Source organism: Macaca nemestrina, chromosome 7 (assembly GCF_043159975.1).
Source record: "Macaca nemestrina isolate mMacNem1 chromosome 7, mMacNem.hap1, whole genome shotgun sequence".
NCBI lineage: Eukaryota > Metazoa > Chordata > Mammalia > Primates > Cercopithecidae > Macaca > Macaca nemestrina.
The window spans coordinates 60,884,263-60,899,496 of NC_092131.1; the positions used below are offsets into that span (position 1 = coordinate 60,884,263).

Consider the following 15,234-nt stretch of genomic DNA (forward strand, 5'->3'; position numbering starts at 1 on the left):
AGGGATATTGGTCTAAATTCTCTTTTTTTGTTGTGTCTCTGCCAGGCTTTTGTATCAGGATGATGTTGGCCTCGTAAAATGAGTTAGGGAGGATTCCCTCTTTTTCTATTGATTGGAATAGTTTCAGAAGGAATGATACCAGCTCCTCCTTGTACCTCTGGTAGAATTCGGCTATGAATCCGTCTGATCCTGGACTTTTTTTGGTTGGTAGGCTATTAATTATTGCCTCAGTTTCAGAGCCTGTTATTGGTCTCTTCAGGGATTCAACATCTTCTGGGTTTAGTCTTGGGAGTATGTATGTGTCCAGGAATTTATCTGTTTCTTCTAGGTTTTCTAGTTTATTTGCATAGAAGTGTTTATAGTATTCTCTGATGGCAGTTTGTATTTCTGTGGGGTCGGTGGTGATATCCCCTTTCTCATTTTTTTATTACATCTATTTGAGTCTTTTCTCTTTTCTTCTTTATTAGTCTTGCTAGTGGTCTATCAATTTTGTTGATCTTTTCAAAAAACCAGCTCCTGGATTCATTGATTTTTTGAAGGGTTTTTTTGTGTCTCTATCTCCTTCAGTTCTGCTCTGATCTTAGTTATTTCTTGCCTTCTGCTAGCTTTTGAATGTGTTTGCTCTTCCTTCTCTAGTTCCTTCAATTGTGATGTTAGGGTGTCAATTTTAGATCCTTCCTGCTTTCTCTTGTGGGCATTTAGTACTATAAATTTCCCTCTACACACTGCTTTAAATGTGTCCCAGAGATTCTGGTATGTTGTATCTTTGTTCTCATTGGTTTCAAAGAGCATCTTTATTTCTGCTTTCATTTTGTTATGTACCCAGTAGTCATTCAGGAGCAGGTTGTTCAGTTTCCATGTAGTTGAGTGGTTTTGAGTGAGTTTCTGAATCCTTGGTTCTAGTTTGATTACACTGTGGTCTGAGAGACAGTTTGTTAAAATTTCTGTTCTTTTACATTTGCTGAGGAGTGCTTTACTTCCAACTATGTGGTCAGTTTTGGAATAAATATGATGTGGTGCTGAGAAGTATTCTGTTGATTTGTGGTGGAGAGTTCTGTAGATGTCTATTAGGTCTGCTTGGTGCAGAGCTGAGTTCAATTCCTAGATATCCTTGTTAACTTTCTGTCTCGTTCTGTCTAATGTTAACAGTGGAGTGTTAAAGTCTCTATTATTGTGTGGGAGTCTAAGTCTTTTTGTAAGTCTCTAAGGACTTGCTATATGAATCTGGGTGCTTCTGCATTGGGCGCATATATATTTAGGATAGTTAGCTCTTCTTGTTGAATTGATCCCTTTACCATTATGTAATGACCTTCTTTGTCTCTTTTGATCCTTGTTGGTTTAAAGTCTGTTTTATCAGAAAGTAGGATTGCAACCTCTGCCTTTTATTGTTTTCCATTTTCTTAGTAGATCTTCCTCCATCCCTTTATTTTGAGCCTATGTGTGTCTCTGCATATGAGATGGGTCTCCTGACTACAGCACACTAATGGGTTTTGACTCTTTATAAAATTTGCCAGTCTGTGTCTTTTAATTGGAGCATTTAGCCCATTTACATTTATGGTTAATATTTTTATGTGTGAATTTGATCCTGTCATTATTATGTTAGCTGGTTATTTTGCTCATTAGTAGATGCAGTTTCTTCCTAGCATCGATGATCTTTACATTTTGGCATGTTTTTACAGTGGCTGGTACTGGTTGTTCCTTTCCATGTTTAGTGCTTCCTTCAGGAGCTCTTGTAAGGCAGGCCTGGTGGTGACAAAATCTCTCAGCATTTGCTTATCTGTAAAGGATTTTATTTCTCCTTCACTTATGAGACTTACTTTGGCTGGATATGAAATTCTGGGTTTAAAATTCTTTTATTTAAGAATGTTGAATATTGGCTGCCACTCTCTTCTGGCCTTGTAGAGTTTCTGCCGAGAGATCCATTGTTAGTCTGATGGGCTTCCCTTTGTGGGTAACTCGACGTTTCTCTCTGGCTGACCTTAACATTTTTTCCTTCATTTCAACTTCTTGAATCTGATGATTATGTGTCTTGGAGTTGCTCTTCTCGAGGATTATCTTTGTGGCGTGGTCTGTATTTCCTGACTTTGAATGTTGGCCTGCCTTGCTAGGTTGGGAAGTTCTCCTGGATAATATCCTGCAGAGTGTTTTCCAACTTGGTTCCATTATCCCCATCACTTTCAGGTACACCAATCAGACGTAGATTTTGTCTTTTCACATAGTCCCTTATTTCTTGGAGGCTTTGTTCATTTCTTTTTACTCTTTTTTCTCTAAACTTCTCTTCTTGCTTCATTTCATTCATTTGATCTTCAATCACTGATACCCTTTCTTCCAGTTGATCAAATCAGTCACTGAAACTTGTTCATTAATCATGTAGTTCTCATACCATGGTTTTCAACTCCATCAGGTCATTTAAGGATTTCTCTACATTGGTTATTCTAGGTAGCCATTCGTCTAATCTTTTTTCAAGGTTTTTGGCTTCTTTGTGATGAGTTCAAACTTCCTCCTTTAACTCATAGAAAGTTGATCGTCTGAAGCCTTCTTCTCTCAACTTGTCAAAGTCATTCTCCATCCAGCTTTGTTCCATTGCTGGTGAGCAGCTGCGTTCCTTTGGAGGGGGAGAGGCACTCTGATTGTTAGAATTTTCAGCTTTTCTGCTCTGTTTTTTTCCCATCTTTGTGGTTTTATCTACCTTTGGTCTTTGGTGATGGTGACGTAGAGATGGGGTTTTGGTGTGGATGTCCTTTCTGTTTGTTAGTTTTCCTTCTAACTGTCAGGACCCTCAGCTGCAGGTCTGTTGGAGTTTGCTGGAGATCCACTCCAGACCCTGTTTGCCTAGGTATCAGCAGCGGAGGCTGCAGAACAGCGAATATTGCTGAACAGCAAATGTTGCTGCCTGATTGTTCCTCTGGAAGCTTCCTCTCGGAGGATACCTGGCTGTGTGAGGTGTCAGTCTGCTGGGGGGTACCTCCCAGTTAGGCTACTCGGAGGTCAGGGACCTACTTGAGGAGGCAGTCTGTCCATTCTCAGATCTCAAACTCCTTGCTGGGAGAACCACTACTCTCTTCAAAGCTTTCAGACAGGGACATTTAAATCTGCAGAGGTTTCTGCAGCCTTTTGTTTAGCTATGCCCTGTCCCCAGAGGCAGAGTCTACAGAGGTAGCCAGGCCTCCTTGAGCTACAGTGGGCTCCACCCAATTCGAGCTTCCTGGCCACTTTGTTTACCTACTCAAGCCTCAATGGCGGGTCTCCCTCCCCCAGCCTCCCTGGCGCCTTGCAGTTTGATCTCAGACTGCTGTGCTGGCAATGAGGGAGGCTCCGTGGGCTTAGGACCCTCTGAGCCAGGCACAGTATATAATCTCTTGGTGTGCTATTTGCTAAGACCCTCGGAAAAGTGCAGTATTAGGGTGAGAGTGACCCGATTTTCCAGGTGCTGTGTGTCATGGTTTCCCTTGGCTAGGAAAGGGAATTCCCTTACCCTTTGCATTTCCTGGGTGAGGCGATGCCTCGCCCTGCTTTGGCTCTTGCTCGGTGGGCTGCACCCACTGTCCTGACCCACTATCTGACACGCCCCACTGAGATGAACTCGGTACCTCAATTGGAAATGCAGAAATCACCCATCTTCTATGTCGCTCACCCTGGGAGCTGTAGCCTGGAGCTGTTCCTATTCGGCCATCTTAAGAAGATAATTCTTACAGGTATACAGAGAAAAACTGTGGAAATGTTCAGATTGTCTTGGAACATTTCTCTTACCATTACATCAAAACCTTTGTCAAATTTTTTCATACCACAAATTCTTTTGGGAGACAATTGGGAGATAGTTATTTCTAGAGTTAAGGAAAACAGCATACATTACATTAATTTTCTTAAACTGACTTTAATCTACTAGTGTTTGGCACATTTAATCAGCCAAAAAAAGTTTCAAGAAAATTAGTTTAGTTATAAAGGGGTAGCTACTGCATTTAAATGAAAAAACAAATTTTTCTTAGATTATCATTATGATATATATCAGTTTCCTTGCTGAAAACTGACATTGACTATATTCATGACAGATTAATCTTCCTTTATATTAATTTATTAGATTATTATTGAGTATTTATGCCCATTATATTGGTTTTTAAGAATATAAATATAACTATGGTATGAGTCCTATACACATAGAAATATATTTTATAGGAAACCATATTATGTTATCAAAATATATTTAAAATAAATATTCGTATATCAAATAAGATACTCAATTATGTATATTACTGTATACATGTGAAGAATTTTGGCCCCAGTTTAATAATAAAAATCATATGCTCTTAAAATTACATTATTTAATATTTATATATTTGAATTTAACACATTTAGCCTATAAAATTAAATTTATTTTAAAAAGAATAGATAAATACAAATAAAATAACAATAACAGAAAATAGTTCAGTGTGGTTATGTAATGTTGTCAGGGTCATAGAGTATGAATTGACTATTGAATAAATATGGAGACATTTTATGCTCTCTGAACTACATTCAAAAGCTAGAGAAAATTATGAATAGTAACTTCAGGTTCTTATGATAAAAGTGTGTAGCAGGTGCTTTTTCTTCCTGGAAGCATTGGAAGATGTTGGCTCTGAAGTCAGTCCTTCTAATGGAATTGTCCTCAGCTGGCAAAAGCCACCTCACTATGGGAAGTGCTAATGCAGTGAAGCATCAATATCCTTTGTAGGAAAACTCTGCAGGGTGACTCTGAAAGGCCTTCTCAACTCAACAGCTCCATCTGACCTATTTGGAAGTAATACATCGCAGTTGAACTCATTCCACTGCCTAATCCTTCTTTTTTTAAAACACTACCACATGAGTTGATTCTCAGGGCACTCTCCAACATCTTCCAAAATGCATGTCTTCATCAAAGAATAAGATTTCCAAAGAACCCATTCTAGGTGATCTGAGGAAGATAACTTTAAAATGGAACTTTAGAGATGGATCACTCACCAGCCAACTAGCTGGCTGTAATGAGGGCCCCATTGCTGTTGGAGGGTAACCACTGATAGCTCTTTTTTTTTTTTTTTTTTTTTTTTGAGACAGAATCTTGCTCTGTCACCCAGGCTAGAGTAAAGTGGCATGATCTCGGCTCACTACAACCTCTACCTCCCGGGTTCAAGCGATTCTTGTGCCTCCGCCTTCTGAATAGCTGGGATTACAGGCGTGTGCCACCATGTCCAGCTAATTTTTATATTTTTAGAAGAGACTAATTCACCATGTTGCCCAGGCTGGTCTTTTAATTCCCTATCTCAGATGATCTGCCTGCCTTGGCCTTCCAAAGTGCTGGAATTACAGGCATGAGCCACCACGCCTGGCCAACCACTCTTGATTGCTATAGTGGGAAGTTTTTAAAATCTTCACCTGTGATAAGGATAGGTACTGATGAAAGGTAATGCCTTCTGAATTCAATATTTCAGGCTTCTGAGGAATTCAGAGGAAAGTAATAATTATAAGGACAATGGAATCAATTAGGTTCTGCTGGGTTCCTGTTATGCAGTGGAGGAAAAAAAATGAAAGGCTAAGTGTAATTAATCATCACTTGACCATGGTATGTGAGCATAAGACCTCTTTGGAAAAATACAAAGAGATTCTTATCTTCTGCAGTCAAAGGTCATACCAGCAGATAATAAGGCTTAGGGCTTATTTAAAAGTATAACAGAATTTCAAGAGGCCTGCATCCTCAGCTATGCCAGAGTCTGAACCCTGGTTGGGAACAAGGGGAGTCTTACAGGGGGTGGTTACAACTGGGTTTATGGACTCCATAACCTTGAAGTCTCAAATTTTCCTAAACCATCTGGACCTACAGAACTTGCCTATTCCTTCCAATTAGAGGCAGTCATTTCCATCTTGCTTGAAGATGACACAGAAACTTCTTCCCTTGGAGGTAACTCACACCCTTCTTAGGAAATAACCCCACCTCCATTCTGGCCACCAGATCCATATAGGGCCATTAGATAACATTACTTGGCTCTGGAATTGTTGGGCTTCTAAGAGAGGAAAAATATTATGCTTTAAATTAGCTGTAGACCCCAGCCAGGAGTTAGGGAAGTATGTATGGAGCTAGATCCTGAGGCTGCTGGATGAGATGGGATGGAGAATAAGAGACTGAATAACAATGAGGGTGGAAAATAGGATCAAGTGAGGATAGTGACATAGATTCTTGATATGGGAACATTCTACCATGATACAAGATTTAACACTTAGACAAAGACAGCAGGAAATAGTGTCATACACTGCTAGGATGGCTCTTGGAAACTTGGGGAAAGCAACACTAAATAAAGTATAAATGCCCAAACAGCTGTGCAGACAGTGAAAAAAGGACCAAATGACTCAGAGAAGTGTGAATGCTAAAGTGAATATGTCATATAAGTTCCAGAAATATCATCAGCTCACTTTTTCTTTGTAAAGGCTTGGACAACACCTCATTGACTAAAGCAGTAAGAATATGCTGATGACTGAGACACAAGCATCATTAAGAAGCTCAGTGGTGACTGGACTGTTCTCTATAGGCAAATGTTGATAGCAGTAGATGCTATTATAGAATTGGCCTCTCTCATAACAGTGGGGATGACAGATTTTCAAAATAATAGAGGCTAGGAGGTAGTTCTTAGTTGTCACAAGAAAAGTAAGCACACTTATTTTTTGTTTTTTGTTTTTGTTTTTGAGACAGAGTCTCACTCTGGTTGGAATGCAGTGGTGCGATCTTGACCCATTGCAACCTCCACCTCCCGGGTTCAAGCAGTTCTCCACTCAACCTCCCGACTAGCTGGTACTACAAGTGCCTGCCACCATGCCTGGCTAATTTTTGTATATTTGGTAGATATGGGTTTCACCATGTTGGCCAGGCTGGTCTCAAACCCCTGACCTCAAATGCTCCACCCAACCTGGGCCTCCCAAAGCACTGGGATTATAGGCATGATCCACTGTGCCCAGCCAGGCGCACTTATCTTAATGAATGGCTTGTTCAAATATATCTAAGACTCCAGAATCACAGAGAGCTATGGAGATGGTTAACAGAACACAGCATCTCTAGGGGAAAATAAGTGGACAGCCAACAAACTATTGCACAATCTACACAATTTAAATAAATTAAAAATCAGTGAATAAGAGTCTGCATATGGCTGCCTAATAAAAAGCCACCATCCTTGTCCAATTACTGTACCTGAGGCAGTTTTCAGACTTTGAGCTTGTTAACTGAAGACTTCAACTGAATCACCAGAAAGAACCCTGAAACACCATAGCTAATGTATATGGTAATTATTCTCTCAGTTCTTTCTACAGAAAACCTACATCGATTTACTTGAATAATCATACACTAGGGAAAATGGACTCCTGAGATACTTTGAGAGATGTCATACACAGGATCCAAATTGACTTGGATATCAGGATTCCGGAGTGGGCACATTGCCATGGATTATCTGGTCATATCACGTACTACGTCAACTAAAATTGCCAACTTAATAGAGAGATGGAATGGCCTTTTAGAGAGGGCAATTGAGTTTTACAGAGAAAATATCCAGTAAGAGGTGGGTTCTACCCTCCAGGATGCAGTTAAATTCTAAATCAATGACCATTATTATATGCTGCTTTTTCTCCTTATAGAATACACAGGTCCAAGAACCAAGAAGTGACCTCACTATCATCACATCCAATGACCCACTGGGGGAATGCTTTCCTTCCTGCAACTCTGGGCTCTGCCAGTTTAGAGGTCCCAGTTCCCAGAAAGGGAAAAACCTTCTATTAAGTGACATAGCAAGATTCCCATTAATCTTTAAGCCATGGCATCAGCTCAGCTACTTTAGGCTTCTGTGTCAGGAAGCAGCAGATAAGAGGAATCACTATCCTAGTGGGAGTGACCAGCCTATATGAGGCTGTGTTGGTAGGACTGTTGTTACATAGTGAGGCAGGGAGCAATATGTTTGATAACCAGTTAATGCAATGAGTCATTTCTTGGTATTCTCTTGTTCAATTTTGGTCATAAACAGACAAGTACATCAACCTTGGTTTGAGAAGGATATGATGATCAAGGGCTCAAATTTGACAAAATTCTAGTAATGCAACAAGGTAAGCTACCTACACCAAAAAATGTACTAGCTCAGGGTGAGAGGAATCTGGAATGGCAATAGTAGAAGGAGATGATGGATATAGTCCTACTATAGTTCCTTTTGAAAGTTTTCCCAGGAAGAGACTAACCAGAGTCTTGGAGTAGCTTTTCCCAGATAGATTTATCACACCTAGCAAGTAGATCTGCCTGGATACTGCAGTGCAGCAGTCACATCCCTTCCTCGGGACTGAAGCACTCATTCCTCCCACTGCTGAGAGTATTAGCAGATGATTGTTGTCAGCTAGAACTGCCCTCTCTAGAAATAAGCCGAACAGAGCAGGCCCTCCTAAGGTTATGTCTCCTAGTGAGGAGTAGCATAAATTGAATGACCTGTTGATAGGGGAGGGGGTGGGTGTATAAAGGCTTAGCACCTTTGCCTCAGGGCAGGGCAGCTTTGAGGGGCTATCACAGCTCAGAAAGTTCTGCAAGGCTACTGAGACCTTTTGTAGTTCAACCCTCCCCTTGATCAATCCTACTTCTTTCACTCTCTCACATGTGTTGATCTATAAGGTACTTACCAGAACCATTTCTGCACACACATCTCTTCATCTGTTTTCTCAGAAACCTGTCCTAACTCAAATACAAATATTTGATATATATTTAGTAATCTAAAGAATATATATTAAAATAGATTTAACTGATATGTGTGTATAAATTACTTACATTATATATTATTATATATAATTATGTGTATCTACACATGTGCATAGATGTAGGCACACACAAACATACATATATAATCTCCCTTAAAATTATATATTTTTAGCTGTGCTCCCATTTCACTTGTCTTACACAAATCTTGTTCTGGCATGTTGTTTTTAAATCTGAAATGTAAAAAACACTGAGAAATTTCTAAGCATGAGTGAATTCAATAGATAACCTAGCCAGTACAATAAGCCATTGTCACAAAATTAGAATCTTGAAGACCAATGACCCACAAGTCATCCAGACCAGGGAAGAACAGGTTTGGTCTATTCCTGACTGAGTCTGTTGACACTACCACCTAACAAGAAAACAGCTGGGGATACATCAATAAATGGGTGTTGGAAAGTACAACCATATTAACTGTTCGGAAGTCATCATTGTTACACTGTTTACCATCCAATTCTGTTTTATTCCTGAGCTTTCTGAATTCAGAATTTAATCTTTACAAAATATACAGCTCATAACTTCTAAAAATGAGCCTGTGACTAAAGAAATTATGTTTTGAACAAGAAAAATAAATAAATTTTTTACAATTGAATCAGAGTATCTTTCTTCAAGTCACTAAGGCTAAATTCAGTTAATCAATATATATGATATATATGAAAGGCTAACCACCAAATTAATAAATATTTGATAGATTTTTAAAATCTCAAAACATTTTATGATAATGATGCTGGTATCCCTAAATATCCCAACTTAATAAAACCTGACAGCATATATCACTGCACAGCTAATAGAGTGAATTTAAATGGAAAGTTCCTTTAAGCTTTACCAAAAAGCAGCAGTTGTTCTGTAAATTTACACTACTAAAATTAGAGGCCTTTGAGGTAGCTGTGAAAATATTCTGATGTTGGAAGAAAAAAAAAAAACCCTCAGAATGTTGCAAAACTAGAAATCAAAGTAGGACTGTCAAGCAAATCACATTTGAAAAAAAATTAAAAACTTTTTAAAGAATGGGGAAATTTTGGATTCTGTTCTTTACTTTGATTCTCTAGGGTAGCTATTACTTCACTACTTTGGTTGGCTTTTTATTATGTTAACACATCAGACAGAATCTTTTCTAAGGACCAATGTCTTTTAAAAATTCAGGGTAGCATATGCTCACACACTTCACTATTCTTATGTCCACATAAATACTGTAGGTTATTTCCAGGCCTTTGTAAAAGTTTTTGTCATGTAGAAGCGTTTGATAGTCTGGACAATGGACAAGTGGCATTTTACTTATTTATAATAAGAGTTGAATGTATTATGAATTGGTGAAATAAAAACAAGAAAACAGCATAGAATCAATAGGAGTTTAAATGAGACTCCAATAATGATAGTAATAATATTATTAATAATAGTAATAGCTAACTTTTATTAAGCATTCATTAAAAGTAATGACAAAAACTGAAATTACTTTTGCACCAACTTAAAACTCTGTGTCCAGGGCTTTGTGGACTATCTAATTCAATCCTTCAACAGCCTAAATAATATGGTATCATTATTATTCTGATTTGCTGACAAGGAAATTGAAGACTCCAAAGTTAAGTAACCTTTCTTGGTTATAATTCAAAGGGGTAAAGCTGGGTGAAGGTGGTAATGAACACAGCAGGTTTTGTATCATACTTAAAGTATATACTAAGTTTATACTAGCACATGGAACTAAGAACTTGCTGCTTTAATGCAAGTACACTTTTAAAATTTATTTTACTCTTAAGAAAAGAACCTGGAATATGCCATGTCAGGGTTGGCAAATTATGGCCCAGTAGCCAAAGCTGGTTGAGGAGTGTCTGTATTTATAAATAAAGCTTCATTGGAACTCAGCAACATTCATTATTAATTTACCTATTGTGTTAGGCTGCTTTCACACTGCAATGGTAGAGATAAGTAGTTGAAACAATCATTTGACCTCCAAAGCCCAAGGTATTTATGAATCAACCTTTTTCAGAAAATGCTGAGCCTCTGCTGTACAGTCTTTCTTTACGACACATGCAAAATGACACATAATTGGTTCCAATATCCAGTAATAGAAATAGGAGTGCCTTTTTTTTTTTTTTTTTTTTTTTTTTTTGAGACGGAGTCTCGCTCTGTCACCCAGGCTGGAGTGCGGTGGCCGGATCTCAGCTCACTGCAAGCTCCGCCTCCCGGGTTCACGCCATTCTCCTGCCTCAGCCTCCCGAGTAGCTGGGACTACAGGCGCCCGCCACCTCGCCCGGCTAGTTTTTTGTATTTTTTAGTAGAGACGGGGTTTCACCGTGTTAGCCAGGATGGTCTCGATCTCCTGACCTCGTGATCCGCCCGTCTTGGCCTCCCAAAGTGCTGGGATTACAGGCGTGAGCCACCGCGCCCGGCCAGGAGTGCCTTTTAATAATACCTTTTAGCACCCTTCAAATTAACAAATATAATCTGGAATATAAAATTTGAGATAACATTTAGTCCTGTGCAAGATCATATTTTGGTACAAAACATAGACTAATAATTTATAAAGTTTTTTATTATTTTTAATATATCAGTTATAAATAATTGGAAAAAGAAGTATATTAAGACAAAGAGGTCTAGTATAGTAGTTCATGCCTGTAATCTAGCACTTTGGGAAACCGAGGTGGTAGGATCACTTGAAGCTAGGAGTTTAAGAACAACCAGTCTCTGTCTGTACCAAAAACATAGCCAGTCCCTGTATGTACAAAAAAAAAAAAAAAAAAAATTAGCCGGGCATGGTGGTACATGCCTGTAGTCTCAGCTACTCAGGAGACTGAAGCAGGGGGATTGCTTGGGTTCAGGAGGTTGAGGCTGCAGTAAGCTCTGAGTTGTGCCACAGGACTTCAGCCTGGTTGACAGAGCAAGACCCTGTTTTAAAAAAAGAAAAAAGAGAAAGAGTAAGTCAGGCAGCTTGATATTAAATTTTTTGGTCACTGAGGTTCATTGTTTTGGCTAAGCTCTTGAATTTGAGTGTTTTAATTTTTTATCTCTCTCATGGAACCCTGTTTTATGTGGCTATGGACAAAAAGTTAGAAATATACAAGATTATTTGTACTATATCAACAAATAGAGATACTAATATGCTTTACTTCTTATCATTGGAAATGTCTTTGCAAATGAATTCAATAAGCTGAGTGAAAAAAAAGTACCTAGTGATAAGTAATACAGTCAGTGAGGAATGTGCATTTTTGGTTGGGTCGTATATGCACAATTCTTTAAAAGTCATCTATCTCATAACATTGCCATTTGGTTGTTTTTATTTCTTCTAGATTTGGATGATCCAGTAGTAACTGTTCATCAAAGTATAGGTGAAGCTAAAGAACAATTTTACTATGAGAGAACAGTGTTCCTCCGGTGTGTTGCCAATTCCAATCCTCCTGTTCGGTATAGCTGGCGACGTGGCCAGGAGGTCTTGCTGCAAGGATCTGATAAAGGAGTTGAGATTTATGAACCATTCTTTACCCAGGTATGAATTAAGGTACAGTATTTCCACCCTACTCTGCTAGGATACTTTCCTAATTCAGGCAGCATGAATTCATAGCTATTTGAAAACATAGTTTCTCTATTCTGGCCTTTCAAAAACCAATATGTGCTTGCCTTAAAGATTAGAGAACTTAAATATAAAGGACAACTTATTTTTATGTGGTTAAATTTAAAATGTTAACTCTTGAAAACATTTTTTAACTTAATATGTCCTAACATATTTTTTTAATATGTAAGTTTTCCTATGTTTCACTATAACATACATAGTTATACATTTTGCTGGCTGATTTGGGTTTTGTGGAAAGTATTTCTCAAAAGGAGAGATTTTTATTTCCCCATTTGCAAATGGTGAATAGCTATTAAACACATGAAGAAACCTGTTTGAAATGTATTTGGCTTTGGTTTTAGTAGAGATATATCTTTAATTTCCTTTAGTCATGTTCGCTTTTGACTTGGTTTAGAAATAGAGCTTTAATTGTGCTAAAAATGAAAATATTTAAGGAGTCATTACAAATGTATTTAATAAAAGTTGAATTAATTTTACATAGAATGAATGTAATATGAAATATTATTGTGTAATACACGAAGAGTAAGGAATTAATAAGTCTTCAGGAAGATACTGAAATTTGTGGGAATATTTGCGTGCTGTTATTATAAAGGTTTTTTGATGACTAGAAAGAAGCACAAACCTAAATTAACAAGGAAAAAGTTTTAAATAAAAAAAATGTGGACGAATGTTCAAAAGTATTGTGACAATGAAAAATAATTTTTAAAATTATATAAATTGGCTGGGCGTGGTGGCTCATGTCTGTAATCTCAGCGCTTTGGGAGGCTGAGGCTGAGACGAGGTCAAGAGATAGAGATAATCCTGGACAACATGGTGAAACCCCATCTCTACTAAAAATACAAAAATTAACTGGGCATGGTGGCATGTGCCTGTAGTCCCAGCTACTCAGGAGGCTAAGGCAGGAAAATCGCCTGAACCCGGGAGGCAGAGGTTGCAGTGAGCCGAGATCTCGCACCACTGTGCTCCAGCCTGGCAACAGAGTGAGAGTCTGTCAAAAAAAAAAAAAAAAAAAAAAAAAGGATATTATATAGATCACAAGATAGGCAGGAATTTGACACATTGTACATACATTTGAGATATCTATATATCCCTAACTAGGAAAATGTATAATTAATCTTTAATTATTATAAATATTTTACTCTACAGTTTTAAAGATTAATACAGCTTTCATATCTAAACTCTAATAACATAAGGTTACTTTGACTTTGTAAATATCCCAGCATCCCATTTTTCACCATTGAATATATTTCCTTATATGGTAAACTAAGGCCTGACCTCTTTCAGATTAATATAATTGCCAATATTTAGACATTAACTGTGGAATAATGCAGTGATTATATAACATCTGCACATGTCATATATATTCCTGTTTTGCAAATAGACTGTAAATAAAAATATGTATTCTTTATTTTTTAAAAGGTATAGAACAGTTTTAACTTGCCAAAATATAAATCTCTGAAAATCAGCATCGCACATGGCATTGCTAGTCAGTTCACCATAACATAGTACTGAGGCCTGTTCTAATCTGATTGTCTCTTGATTTAGGCCACTGTGACACTAAGTGTTCTCTGCCAACGGGTAGGACTGAATTTTCCCCCATACTTTCTGTAATGCTTTAATTCATTCTTCAATTGTTACTAAAATGATTTTTTGGTTTAAAATATTATCCAGATAAATGATCATCTATTACGTATTTTATTTTTCTATTGTCAATTTATTTTTAAAATATGCACATTATTAAGATTTAGAAAACATCTTTTCCTCTAGAATCTTTTCAAACATGGTAACATTTATAGAAAATAAGGTAATTCTAAACATCTTTTCACTATATGGTTATTTATTTTTGTTTGCTTGTTTTTGAGATGGAGCCTCGCTCTGTCACCTGGGCTGGAGTGCAGTGACATGATCTCTGCTTACTGCAATCTCTGCCTCCAGGTTTAAGCGTTTCTCATGCCTCAGCCTCCTGAGTAGCTGGGATTAAAGGTGTCCACCACCACACTAGGCTAATGTTTGTAAATTTAGTAGAAATGGGATTTACCATGTTGGCTAGCCTGATCTCAAACTCCTGACCTCAAGCAATCCACCCGCCTTGGCCTTGCAATGTGCCGGGATTACAGGTGTGAGCCACCGTGCCTAGCTATATGGCTATTTCTAACCTGCAAATGGGTCCAATCACTTGGAATTGAACACATGGGTCTTGTCCAGATTTTGGAAAATCTTTCATACTATCAAAATATTTAAGGATTTATTTTAAATTTACTAAACAAGCACAGTCAAACTTTTAAAAAATTGATACATTATAACTGTCCATATGTATCTGGTATGGTGTGATGTTTTGATACATGTCTGCACATTGTATCATAATCAAATCAGGGTATTTAGCATATCCATTACCTGATACATTTATCATTTCTTCATGATGATAATGATCAAAATATTCTCTTCTAGCTGTATTGAAATATACAATACAATATTGTTAAATGGTCAACTTATTCTGCAATGGAACACTAGAATCTGTTCCTCCAAAGTGTAACTTTGCACCTATTGACCGATCTCTTTCTATTCTCCCTTCTACCTCCCTTTCTCTAGCCACTGCTAACGATTATTGTGCTCTCTAATTCTAGGAGGTCAACTTCTTTAGATTCCACACATGAGTAAATAATATAGTATTTGTCTTTCTGTACCTTGATTATTTTACTTAACATAATGTCCTTCAGATCCATCCATGTTGCTGGCTCTGGGACAGACCCATCATTTGCAGCAATGTGGACGGATCTGGAGGACATTATATTAGGTAAAATAAACATTCATTATTTTATAGCTGCATTCGTTATTTCATAGCTGAATAGTATTCCATTATGTACATATTCCACATTTTCTTTATCCATTC

At 37.7% G+C, this 15,234-nt stretch overlaps 1 protein-coding gene across 5 annotated transcripts in view; it reads left to right on the plus strand.

The window, feature by feature from the left end:
- The window catches only part of LOC105481879 (MAM domain containing glycosylphosphatidylinositol anchor 2), an 859,970-nt gene that overhangs the window by 538,014 nt on the left and 306,722 nt on the right, over positions 1-15,234 (plus strand). For all 5 annotated transcript variants that reach the window (XR_011625905.1, XR_011625904.1, XM_011741671.3 and 2 more), the window contains exon 4: positions 12,064-12,260. Coding sequence is in view for 3 of the 5 variants with exons in the window: in XM_011741671.3 (XP_011739973.2) it covers positions 12,064-12,260 (197 nt within the window). In the remaining 2 variants the exon portion in view is untranslated. The remainder of the gene's footprint in view (positions 1-12,063; positions 12,261-15,234) is intronic.